The 13,002-nt window shown below is 41.4% G+C and overlaps 1 protein-coding gene and 1 long non-coding RNA gene across 2 annotated transcripts; one reads left to right on the plus strand and one right to left on the minus strand.

Annotated features, from left to right (window-relative positions):
* Positions 1–240: 240 nt before the first annotated feature.
* On the plus strand, positions 241–8,681 carry LOC307022139. The gene is made up of 2 exons (XR_013803311.1): positions 241–929; positions 1,293–8,681. It is a non-coding gene; the product is annotated as an uncharacterized lncRNA (long non-coding RNA).
* LOC307022138 (uncharacterized protein) lies at positions 8,312–12,259 on the minus strand. The gene is made up of 4 exons (XM_079654751.1): positions 11,911–12,259; positions 11,641–11,734; positions 11,392–11,510; positions 8,312–9,445 (listed from the first exon to the last, which is right to left on the minus strand). Exons 1-4 carry the CDS (start codon positions 12,101–12,103, stop codon positions 8,934–8,936), a joined length of 918 nt encoding a protein of 305 aa, XP_079510877.1. The 5' UTR covers positions 12,104–12,259; the 3' UTR covers positions 8,312–8,933.
* Between the last annotated feature and the right edge of the window lie 743 nt (positions 12,260–13,002).

Genomic DNA, 13,002 nt, shown 5'->3' on the forward strand with positions numbered 1-13,002 from the left:
AGCAGGTATGTCTGTGCTTCTAGTTCCGGGCGGACCCAGTGGGGCGCAGACTACATCATGCTTCGCCCTTAACCCAATAGCGTTAGCCTTAGAGGGCGAAGCCATATACGAAATAGAACTGAGGTTACCTACTGTAACCCCAGCTTCTATGAGTAAATGGCGCAGCCCTCTAAGTGCGGGGCCCCACTGGCTCTACGAATAGCTGAAGAAAAGTTATGTTGTATGGGAGCAGATTGCCGGGCCACCTTCCTATTTATACCGGAAGGAGGCCCGAGGGTGGGGCCCACCTTGCGGGTGGGCGTGGACTACAAGTGTTTCAGTGCTGCGCGGGGGCGCAGGGGGATTACCCAATAGCGATAGCCTTAGAGGGCTGCGCCATTTACTCATAGAAGCTGGGGTTACAGTAGGTAACCTCAGTTCCTATAGACCCTTTTCGTGTTTGTACACAATGATGACGTAGAACGTATGCACGCGCATTGTGGCAACAGAAGGATGGCAGAGATAAACAGCTTGTCAAGCTACGCAAGGGGATTATCAACTAAAGATCGTGAATGTTACCTTAACAAGTTGACTTTCACAAATGGTGTCCGACTTCCAGATCCGTGTTCTATTGATGAGTGGGTTGAAGACGTTAGCAAGTGGCCGAATATACAGTGGCCAGATATATATACCTATTTAATTGAGAAACCGAGCGCGTACACCATAGAGAAATTACGAGCCTATAAGTCAGTGGATGCTTACGAATACGTTGTCTGTGGTCATGTACAGAACGTCAAATACCATGACATAGACTCAGAGTTTTGTATTTTGAGATCAGAAATTCTCCCTCGTCAAAGACAAGGACACAAGACAACGATGTATGAGGCTTGGGTCATAATCAACCAACGAGAAAACTACGTCCTCACAGCGAATTGCACCTGTATGGCGGGGTAAGTAGCCTATTATTTGGTGTTGTGGGCTTGTAGGTAACAGTTCAGGGGTGTGTTACTGTCCTTTCAGCTGGCTATTACTCTCCTTTCCATATCAAAAATCGTATGCCTTGCCCTGTAACTTTCTCATCATAACCAGGGTTTGAAACTAACATGTTCATGAACAACAACACAGTGACAACAGGGTTCAAAATGTCAGCAGCCAATATCATTCAGTTACATTCAAAACCTGATTAAGCTTAGGATACTCACATGTCTAGTAAGTTAGATGTTTACCTACTTCATAGCCAGAGCCGAGATTTGTCTGAGAGCAAATGTTACTTTCAAGCCCAGTATGTTTATTATGATTTTGTGAAATTTCAGGTTTGGGTCATGCTGCAGCCATGCAGCTGCAATATTATTCAAAGTTGAGCTCTATGTTAGGATGGGAAGGACAGAGAAAGCAGCGGTTACTTCTCGAGTGTGCATGTGGAAAGACATCAGCAGGAAAGAAGTCAGACCAGCTCCATTGATGGAAATCAGCTTCCACAAACCAAAGAGGCTTGGCAGGCAACTTCCAGCAGCTTCAACATCTGCTAGGAAGAATAGTATCACACCCAGAGGCATGTACTTTTCTACACGGACCACTATTGCGGTAAGCATGTTGTAACTTCCGGTTGTTGTTGTCATCTCCGGGTATCCCGTGTGCCTGTTCTGTTGCTGATAGCTTATTATCTTAACTTAATCGATCGTTTTAAAACTCTTGATCACGGCAACTGCCTGACGTTGTAATCACACGTTACTACAGCTTAAGCACTCACAAACTCTCCTTCTCTTAGCGACTGTAACTCCACAGTTGCCTACACTCTTTTCGGGTTTGCTAACGGTAGCTACTTTAGCTTTAGCCATGGCTCTTTCCCCACCCTCGGGTGCTATTTCCTGCTCTAACTGTCTCATGTTTGGTTACTCCCCTACCTCCTTTACTGGTACCGATACATGTGTTACATGTAGTATAGTTGTTAGGTTGGAGGCGGGAATCATAGCCATAGAAGCCCGGCTCCGCATCTTAGAAAATAACTCAGCTACAGTAACGCCCATGTTAGCCGGTGCGGACCGGCAAAAGGTAGCTCCTCTTAGCCGTCCCCCGGCAACTCCCGAGCAGCAGGGAGAATGGGTGACTGTTCAGAAGGGGCATAACGCGAAACCCGCAGGTCCCCACCAACCGTTCACGTATCTAACAGATATTCCCCACTCAGCGAGACACCCGCTGAGAAGCCAACTCTGGTTATTGGTAGCTCTATTATGAGACACGTGAATTTAGAGACCGAAGCGTCCACAGTCACATGCATTCCGGGGGCCAGAGCGGGCGACGTTGAGGCGCATCTTAGACTGCTGGCTAAAAATAAACGTAAATACAGTAGGATTGTTATTCACGTCGGTGGTAATGATGTTCGTTTACGCCAATCAGAATGCACCAAACTTAATGTGGCGTCGGTGTGTAGTTATGCTAAAACAATGTCGGACACCGTAATCTTCTCTGGTCCCCTCCCCAATCTGATCAATGATGACATGTATAGCCGCATGTCATCATTTCAGCGCTGGTTGTCTTGGTGGTGCCCAGCAAACAATGTGGGCTTCGTGAATAATTGGACAGCCTTCTGGGGAAAACCTGGTCTGATTAAGAGAGACGGCATTCATCCTACTTTGGAAGGTGCAAATCTCATTTCGGCAAACATTTCAGGGCTCTGTGGACTTAATCCATGACAAACTGGAGTTGAGACCAGGAGGCAGAGTCGCAGTCTTACACGCTTCTCTGCGCTCTCTCCTAGACAGTCATCCATAGGAATCCCGACCCCAATAAAATACCCAATATTAACGGTGTGTGTGTCTGCCCAAGGACAATTTAAGGTAAAACCTAATAGAGGTGTCATACATAATAACCTAATAAAAGTAAATGTAACAACTACTACAGTGCAACAAAACAGGAAGATTAAATGTGGTCTCTTAAACATAAGATCTCTAGCATCTAAAGCAATACTGGTAAATGATTTAATATCAGATTATAATATTGATATATGCTGTCTTACTGAAACTTGGTTGAGACATGAAGAATATGTCAGCATAAATGAGGCCACTCCACCCAGCCATATCAATACTCATATTGCCCAAGGCACGGGCCGAGGAGGTGGAGTTGCAGCAATCTTTGACTCAAGTTTACTTATCAATACTAAACAAAAATTTAATTATACCTCCTATGAAAGCCTCATTTTCAGTCTTACGCATCCGACCTGGAAAACTTTGCAGCCAATTTTATTTGTTACAGTGTACCGTGCACCAGGTCCTTATTCAGAATTCTTATCAGAATTCTCAGAGTTTTTATCAGCTTTGGTTCTTAAAACAGATAAAGTAATTATCGTAGGTGACTTTAATATTCATGTTGACGATGATAAAAATAGCCTTACTGTTGCATTTAACTCTATATTAGATTCTGTTGGTTTCTTTCAGAGTGTAAATAAACCAACCCACTGCTATAATCACACTCTTGACCTTGTTCTGACTTATGGTATTGAAATTGAGCAACTATTAGTCGAACCGCATAATCCTGCTTTATCCGACCATTTCTTAGTAACTTTTGAAGTACTGTTTCTAGACTACAAAGCATTAGCCAAAAGCTCCTGCAGCAGAAACTTATCTGTTAGTGCTATAGCCAAATTTAAGGAAGAGATTCCACCAATACTTAGCTCGATAGCATGTCTGCATGTAGGGGAGGAAACTTATACAAAATGTACACCACCCCAAATTGATCATGTTGTTGATAGTGCTACAGATGCGCTGCGAATAAAATTAGACTCTGTTGCTCCTTTGAAAAAGAAGAAAATAAAACAACATAGATTAGCTCCATGGCATAATGCCGAAACCCGCAAAATAAAGCAAAAGTCGAGACAACTTGAAAGGATATGGCGTTCCACTAAACTTGAAGAATCTCGTTTAATTTGGCATATTACTCTCAATGAATATAAGAAAGCACTGCGTAAAGCGAGAGCAGCATACTACTCTTCATTAATAGATGAGAATAAGAATAATGCAAGATTTCTTTTCAGCACTGTAGCCAGGCTGACAGAGAGCCACAGCTCGACTGAGCCTTCTATTCCCATAGCACTCAGTAGTAATGATTTTATGTGCTTTTTTAACGATAAAATTGTTACTCTTAGAAACAAAATCAATGACCTCTTGCCTTTGACCAGTATAGTGTTATCAACAGCTCCCGGAAACGTAAGTTCTAATATTACACTAGATAGTAAACTAGAATGCTTTTCAGCCATAAACCTTGAACAATTAAATTCAATGATTCTCTCTTCTAAACCATCAACGTGTATCTTAGACCCAATTCCAACTAAGCTGTTAAAAGAAGTTTTTCCATTAATTAGCACTTCTTTATTAAATATGATGAATATGTCTTTATCATCAGGCTATGTTCCACAATCATTCAAAGTAGCAGTGATAAAACCGCTTCTTAAAAAGCACAACCTCGATCCAGAGGTTTTAGCCAACTATAGACCTATTTCTAATCTTCCGTTCCTCTCAAAAATTATTGAGCAAGCAGTCGCAAAACAGCTGTGTGATTACTTAAAAAACTATGATTTATTTGAAGATTTTCAGTCTGGCTTTAGAACACAACATAGCACAGAGACAGCTCTGGTTAAAGTCACAAATGACATTCTAATAGCCTCTGACAAGGGACTTGTCTCTATTCTTGTCTTGCTCGATCTTAGTGCTGCATTTGATACTATCGACCATGATATCCTATTGCAAAGACTAGAGCACTTAGTTGGCATACAGGGAACTGCTTTAGGCTGGTTTAGGTCCTATCTATCTGAACGCTCTCAGTTTGTACGTGTCAACGATGAATCTTCCATGCAAACCAAAGTTAGCCATGGAGTGCCACAGGGCTCAGTGTTTGGACCTATTTTGTTCACCCTATATATGCTTCCGTTAGGCAATATTATAAGGAATCATTCTGTAAACTTTCATTGTTATGCGGATGATACTCAACTATATTTATCAATCAAGCCTGATGAAATTAATCATCTAAATAAAATTCAAGACTGCCTCAAGGACTTAAAAACGTGGATGACCTTACATTTTTTGATGTTAAACACGACCAAAACTGAAGTTATTGTACTTGGTCCGAAGAATCTACGAAACAAATTATCTAAAGATATATTAACTATGGATGGCATTAATTTGGCCTCCAGTGAGACTGTAAGGAATCTTGGTGTTATATTTGATCAGGATTTATCCTTTAACACCCACATAAAATCAATTTCAAGGACCGCCTACTTCCATCTACGTAACATTGCAAAAATCAGGCATATCTTGCCTCAAAACGATGCAGAGAAACTAGTCCATGCATTTGTTACTTCAAGGCTGGATTATTGTAACTCCTTATTATCAGGGTGTACCAAGAAGTCAGTCAAGTCGCTTCAGCTGATTCAAAATGCTGCAGCTCGTGTACTAACCAGAGTTAGGAAAAGGGACCACATTACTCCTGTTCTGGCTGCCTTACACTGGCTCCCTATAGAACACAGGATAGAATTTAAAATTCTTCTTCTCGCCTACAAAGCCCTTAATGGGCAGGCGCCATCTTACCTTAAAGAACTCATTATACCCTATTGTCCTACTAGGGCATTGCGTTCCAAGAATGCAGGGTTGTTGGTTGTTCCTAGAGTCTCTAAAAGTACAATGGGAGCCAGAGCCTTTTCTTATCAAGCTCCACTTTTGTGGAATCAGCTTCCAGTTTGTGTTCGGACGGCAGACACCCTATCCGTTTTTAAGAGTGCGCTTAAGACCTTCCTTTTTGATAAAGCTTATAGTTAGGGCTGATTAGATTCAGCCCCTAGTTTTGCTGATATAGGCTTAGTTTGTCGGGGGACATCTTACTTCTTCCTTCTCTCTGTCTATACCTGTGTACTCTCATGTTCCGATTAACCCAGCTTCCCCAAATTTCTTTCTTTTTGGTGACTATATACGCCGGGATCCGGAGTCATGGATGATCCTGCGGTCCTGTGTCATGGATTGCGAGTCCTGGATCTTGAGTCGTGGCTGTGGTCCTGGATCATAAGTCCTGGATGGATATCCTCGTGGATTCATCTTCTTATTATACACACATGCATTTCCAAACATTTGGACTACCTATGTTGCAAATGTATTATCTTTTCAATTTATACACGGCATCTATTGCACGTCTGTCCGTCCTGGGAGAGGGATCCCTCCTCTGTTGCTCTCCCTGAGGTTTCTCCCATTTTTCCCTTTAAACTGTGGGGTTTTCTCTGGAAGTTTTTCCTTGTACGATGTGAGGGTCTAAGGACAGAGGGTGTCGTATTGTCATACTGATATTCTGTACAAACTGTGAAGTCCACTGAGACAAATGTAACATTTGTGATATTGGGCTATATAAATAAACATTGATTGATTGATTGATATAATAGTTGACAGAGCCTAGATAAGTTTCCTTTTGCCATAGTGCATTTAATTAATTCTCAGGATTTCTCCTCAGTGTCTTGACACCATAATGTAGCCTGAGAAAGGTGTTACTTGGTGATGCAGAGATGAAAAGGCCTACAGACCAACGTGGCATCATGACTTTTTGTAAACATACACGCTCAGTTTGAATAGTTTCAGTATCATTTGTTATGTTAGTTTGAATATGTCTGTCCTTTTGTCTTCAGATTACTGATTCTAGAAATTCGATTGTTTGTTATCTACAGCTTAACTGGTCTGGTTTTAGAATAATTCAGTCATTATTCTTAAAATGTGAACATTATGCAGCACACTAATTGTGTCTTTTTGTTGCTCTATTATCAGTGTTGACAGATGAGGACATCCGGGAACTGCTGGATGTGTACCCAGGTGCTGCAGTGCTGACGAGCCTGGAAAACAGTGAAACGGACACTGCATCGTCTGACACTGATTCAGAGGAGCATCCAGACTTACCTGAGCCCTTGACTGCTTTATTTGATGCAACACTCCGGGAACTCTCACCACAGGAAATGAAGGTGAAATGTGAGGATACATTTCACAAACTAAAAACTACACTACAACCTCAACAATGTGAGAAACTGGAATTTGTGACACGGAAACAGTCAAGGTCGAATGAGTGGCAGACCTATAGGGCTGGTCGGATCACAAGCACCACATTTCACCATGCAGCCACAACTGACAAGATCAGCAAAACATACCTAAAGGATATAATGCAGTACAACAAAACAGAGTTAAATGTCCCATCTGTGCTCTGGGGTCAAAACATGGAGGAAACGGCAAGACAAGCCTACACTGCATTTATGTCCCAAAGCCATCCAGATTTCAGCATCAGCTCATGTGGCTTAGTAGTGCAACCTTCTGAGCCACACCTTGGATCATCGCCAGATGGGATAGCAAGATGTACCTGCTGTGGCAAAGGGGTGGTAGAGATCAAATGTCCCTACAAATACAGGAATAGCCTTCAAGGATGTACAGAAGACAAGCAGTTTTGTCTGGACAAGTCATTCTCTTTGAAACATTCACACACATACTACTATCAAACTCAACTTCACATGTTTGTGTGTGGTGTTAGCTACTGTGACTTTGTGTTGTGGACTAAGGAGAAGTTCATTGTGCAATGTATCCTAAGAAATGAAGAGTTTCTGCAGGAGGCTTTGCCAAAAGCACATGAGTTCTTTAGCTCGAGTGTGTTGCCTGAATTACTGACAAGAAGACATGATCCTGTCTTGGTGTCACAGAGAGCCTGCGAATACTGTGAAAGACCAGATTTTGGTAAAATTATAATCTGTGTCAAATGCAACAACCAAATTCACTACAGTTGTGCACACATAAAAAGGAAGCCAGCAACATGGTTATGTAGGGAATGTCTGAGAGTTGAGGCTTGAATGCCTTCATGTAGGAGTGGGCAATATAATGTATTGTATTGTGATAGGAGACCAGATATGGTGTTAGATGTCGGTTATGGATTGTCTTTCCCTGGTTGTTAAAGTTGCATTACAGTTGAAACAATGAATTCATCATCAGCCTTTTCTTTACATTTGATGTTGTTATTGACAGCTGTGTCTAGATGCACTTCAGTGCAACAAGATATTTTAAGTTTTATTCTGTAATGCTATATATGTATCCATACATAGAGATAATTTGCGACCTAAAATTATTATTTACTGTTTACAACATACAGAACCAGTTTGATTCTAATATATTGTACATACTCCTACTTTTTATGTTGTTAATGTTTAGTGGCACTTTAATGGCACCTGAATGGAATAAAACTCTGTTAGTAACAACATTACAAATAAATGTGATACTGCACTCTGAATTGTTGAGATAATCTGGGGGGAAAAGACCATTAGACACACCAGTGGCAGCCAATGTGGGGAGGTTTATTAAAATGCATTAAGTTTTAAGTACAGAAGGCCTATATACATGTTTTACAAATGTAAAATCACTTTATAAGTCATACATGGTTATGTGTAACTCATTTGGGAACAACACTCTTACAGAGGTTTGTGAGGGCACCACATACAATAACAACATCATCTAGTATGTCAACCTGCGACAAAGGAATAACTGTTTGTAAAATCTTAAAGTTTTTCCACAGACCAATAACTCGCTCTACATGGATCCTCACACGAGAAAGTTGTCTAGATGTGTCCACTTCCTGTGCAGAAAGCTGCTTCTTTCCTTTTGTGAAATGAGGGATACGAAGGGTTGCACCATAGGCCGCAAGCTCATCTCTGATGAAAAATCCTCTGTCTGCTAAAACCTCATCCCTAGGCTCCAAAAGTTTGAGGAAACCTGACTCCTTAGTGATCTGCTTGTCTGAAACCCATCCACCCCACCCAGGAGACAGAAAGGAAATTGCATCAGCTGGAGTGATGCCGATCAAATATTCAATGGTGTTGTTGTGTTTATAGTTTGACCATGTCTGGGCCCTGGAAGTCAGATTACTGGGTCTAGCTATAAACATTTCTGTGCAATCTATTATGCACCGGCATCTTCTAAAGTTGCGCTTGAATATTTTTGGCATATTTTTAAGTACTGCACCCTTACTTGGCCATTTAATGAGTGGCTTGAGGACCAAGGCCATAGCAGGGACCCAGCTCTGCAAAATATTTGATAAGATGGTTTTTGATACCTGAAATCTATAAGCCATTCAGTATTACATAGGCCCAACCTTAATTTCATCAATATAATCAATAGGTGGTCCTCTACTGTAAGTTTGTTGTGAATTTTTTCTACGCTGCCCATCATTTTTGTAATCAGCCACTCAAAGACCACAGAGGTCAGTCCTGTGAGAAAAATCAATTGTCCAATGTTGCACTTAACAGTGGTGTAGGAGAATGTAGTTTTTTGCAGCTCCTCTTTTAGCTTTACATTTTCTGCTCGTAGTGTGTCAAACTCCTGTCGCAGGTTGACATATTCCTCCTGAAGTTGACTGTATCTCAGGTTCAGATCATCGTACTCTCTCTTTGGAACTGGGATATCCTCTTCAGCTTTAATATAGAAAAGTGAAAAATTAGCATGTGCTGCAACCAATGCAAACAAGTTCACAATTCAGGGGTTCTCACACATTTTTACCAATGAATTTTCAAAACTTTTCCATGACAGAAGAGAAGATACATTATCGATCCCAGGGGGAGATTTTTCCTCTGCATTTGACCCATCCAGGGGCCAGTGTACACGTCACACACAGACATACAGGACTGTCTCAGAAAATTAGAATATTGTGATAAAGTTCTTTATTTTCTGTAATGCAATTAAAAAAACAAAAATGTCATACATTCTGGATTCATTACAAATCAACTGAAATATTGCAAGCCTTTTATTATTTTAATATTGCTGATTATGGCATACAGCTTAAGAAAACTCAAATATCCTATCTCTAAATATTAGAATATCATGAAAAAGTATACTAGTAGGGTGTTCAACGAATCACTTGAATCGTCTAATTAACTCGAAACACCTGCAAGGGTTTCCTGAGCCTTGAAAAACATTCAGCTTGGTTCAGTAAACTAAATCACAAGTATGGGGAAGACTGCTGATCTGACTGCTGTCCAGAGGACCGTCATTGACACCCTCCATCAGGAGGGTAAGACACAAAAAGAAATTTCTCAAAGAGCAAGCTGTTCACAGAGTGCAGTTTCAAAGCACATCCACAAAAAGTCTGTTGGAAGGGGGAAATGTGGCAGGAAACGCTGCACAACCAAGAGAGATGACCGCAGCCTTAACAGCATTGTGAAGAAGAGTCGCTTCCAGAATTTGGGGGAGCTTCAAAGACAGTGGACTGAAGCTGGAGTCCAGGTATCAAAAGTCACTGTTCACAGACGTGTCCGGGAAATGGGCTACAATAGCCGTATTCCCATGGTCAAGCCACTTCTGAACTCAAGACAACGGAAGAGGCGTCTGACTTGGGCTAAGGAAAAGAAGCACTGGACAGTTGCACAGTGGTCCAAAGTCCTCTTTTCAGACGAAAGCAAGTTTTGTATTTCATTTGGAAGTCAAGGCACCAGAGTCTGGAGAAAGGCTGGAGAGGAGCAAAATCCAAGTTGCTTGAAATCCAGTGTGAAGTTCCCACAGTCAGCGATGGTTTGGGGAGCCATGTCAGCTGCTGGTGTTGGTCCACTGTGTTTCATCAAGCCCAGAGTAAATGCAGCTGTGTACCAAGAGATTTTAGAGCACTACATGCTTCCGTCTGCTGAAAAGCTCTATGGAGATGAGGAATTCATTTTCCAGCATGATCTGGCACCTGCCCACAGTGCCAAAACCACCAGTAACTGGTGTACTGACCATGGCATTACTGTCCTCGATTGGCCTGCAAATTCCCCTGACCTGAACCCCATAGAGAATATGTGGGGTATTGTGAAGAAGAAGCTGAAAGACACCAGACCCAACAATGCTAATGAGCTAAAGGCCGCTATTGAAGCATCCTGGGCATCCATAACACCTCAGCAATGCCACAGGCTGATTGCCTCCATGCCACGCGGCATTGATGCAGTAATCCGTGCAAAAGGATTCCCAACCAAGTACTGAGTGCATTAATGGACATTTTCAAATGTTTGATTGTGTTTTGCTGTTATAAATCTTTTTTTTTTACTTGGTCTGAGGAACTATTCTAATTTTTTGAGATAGGATTTTTGAGTTTTCTTAAGCTGTATGCCATAATCAGCAATATTAAAATAATAAAAGGCTTGCAATATTTCAGTTGATTTGTAATGAATCCAGAATGTATGACATTTTTGTTTTTTTAAATTGCATTACAGAAAATAAAGAACTTTATCACAATATTCTAATTTTCTGAGACAGTCCTGTACATAGCAATTGGAGCAGTGGGCCTGGCAGGAGCACACACACACTAGGAGCACATTGACTCTTTCAGTGAGGGTGGGAACCCTGACAATCAATCAGTTAATTGTAAGATGATATATTCATATATTCATACCAGGACAATGATCCATGCTGCATTCTTGTTCTGGATCCATGCTGCATTCTTGTTCTGGAGTTTCAGAAGTAACACGTTGATTTGCTGCAGTGTCAGCTCTCCTCCTTTTCCTATGGTACCTACAGTAACAGCAGAAATTCATAGTTAGACTAATCCATATCCCAAAACAGCAGCTGTAGGCACCAAAGCTTATGCAAGAGAGGAAAACAAAACAAAAAACGACTGAGAGGATGTCAACTCTAATCTTACCTGTCCATCTTTGCATTTGGGTTCTGGCTTTGTTTTGTGTACATGAACACAGATGGCACAAAATCAGGACTACTAGAGTCCAATGATGCCTCGCCTGCAAAAAATAAAACACAAACACGTTTGTTTAGCCTAGCAAGCTACTAGGCAAATCTAACGCCAGCTTATCAAACTTTAGCTGCATTTGATTATTATTCTACATCATACAGACAATCACTACTGTAAACAAGGCTCTCCCGTAAAATCAAAGAGTAGGCTAGATAACCTCATTACTTGATATAAAGTGGGCGCTGCAGACGCGAGCATTTTTGATTATGTCCTCATTCCAGTCCACACGTTTAATCGCCTGCAGCCACAGACGCCGCGGGTTGCTCTGAAATGGTCGTGGTCCTCTCGGAATCCTATAAAACTTTAGTCCCCCGGTGGAATAGCGATTCGTACAACCGTATACGTAACAACCAGACATGTTGATGCTGGGTAAAGTTTGTAAATGCTTGCTAACCAGTTGCTACCTCGTCTTTGTCATTCAGAACTGCTTGAAAACAACACCACTTCCGTTGCCCACATGCGCGCGCAACCTTTTGATGACGTCGGCTGTAAAAGGGATAGATAGATGGATATATATATATATATAGAGAGATAGACAGTTATAGATAGATAGAGAGAGAGATAGAGATATATACCTAAACAAAACACAAGTCTAACACCAAGCATTTAAATCAGTACTGTAGCGATATTTTATACTTCATGCTATCTGTACAAACTATATAATATGAAAAGCTGAAAGTCCACAGATTATATTGGTATACATATCATCCCTGTGCGATCAAAACTCACTGTTCTGTATGGTACATTGTACCTTGGAAATCAATAGCGGTTAAACTTTACCCGTTGGCGGTTTTAGGTATACAGCGACCTCTGGCGGTTCTAGTGTTAAACTGACGGTATGTTTAAGCTACATTATACCATCAAAACATTGATTTTAATTTCTTACACACCCCAGCAAAACCTCTGGCCCAAGCACTCCCCAGTTGCTCTATGTGGCGCAAAGATCTTAAGATCGCAGGCCAAATAGGCGAGCCAGGACAAAAAGATAGGCTCACATTTTCTAGTCTGGCCAGACAAATTGAAAATGGGTTTAGTAAGGGCTACCCAGAGTCAGAGATCATTGATGCTGTAATCCGTGCCATCACACCAGGCCTGCAGTTACGGAGTTACCTTGAAGGGAAGGAAAACCTTACACTGCCTGCCCTTCGTCGAATTCTCCGGTCTCATTACCAGGAGAAAGGTGCCACAGAGTTATACGAACAACTCACCTCTGAGGTTCAGAGTAGTAAAGAATTGCCTAAAAAATTCCTGATTAGA

Source organism: Notothenia rossii, assembly GCF_949606895.1.
Source record: "Notothenia rossii genome assembly, chromosome: 10".
Taxonomy (NCBI): Eukaryota; Metazoa; Chordata; class Actinopteri; order Perciformes; family Nototheniidae; genus Notothenia; species Notothenia rossii.

Bases quoted from the DNA above. Each gene is read 5' to 3' on its own strand.
- LOC307022138 (XM_079654751.1), bottom strand. From the start codon at position 12,103: ATGTCTGGTTGTTACGTATACGGTTGTACGAATCGCTATTCCACCGGG. The intron at 11,511-11,640 runs GTAAGATTAGAG...CTGTTACTGTAG, and splicing joins CCAAATGCAAAGATGGACAG to GTACCATAGGAAAAGGAGGA. The intron at 9,446-11,391 runs GTATGAATATAT...TCTATATTAAAG, and splicing joins CAGCATGGATCATTGTCCTG to CTGAAGAGGATATCCCAGTT.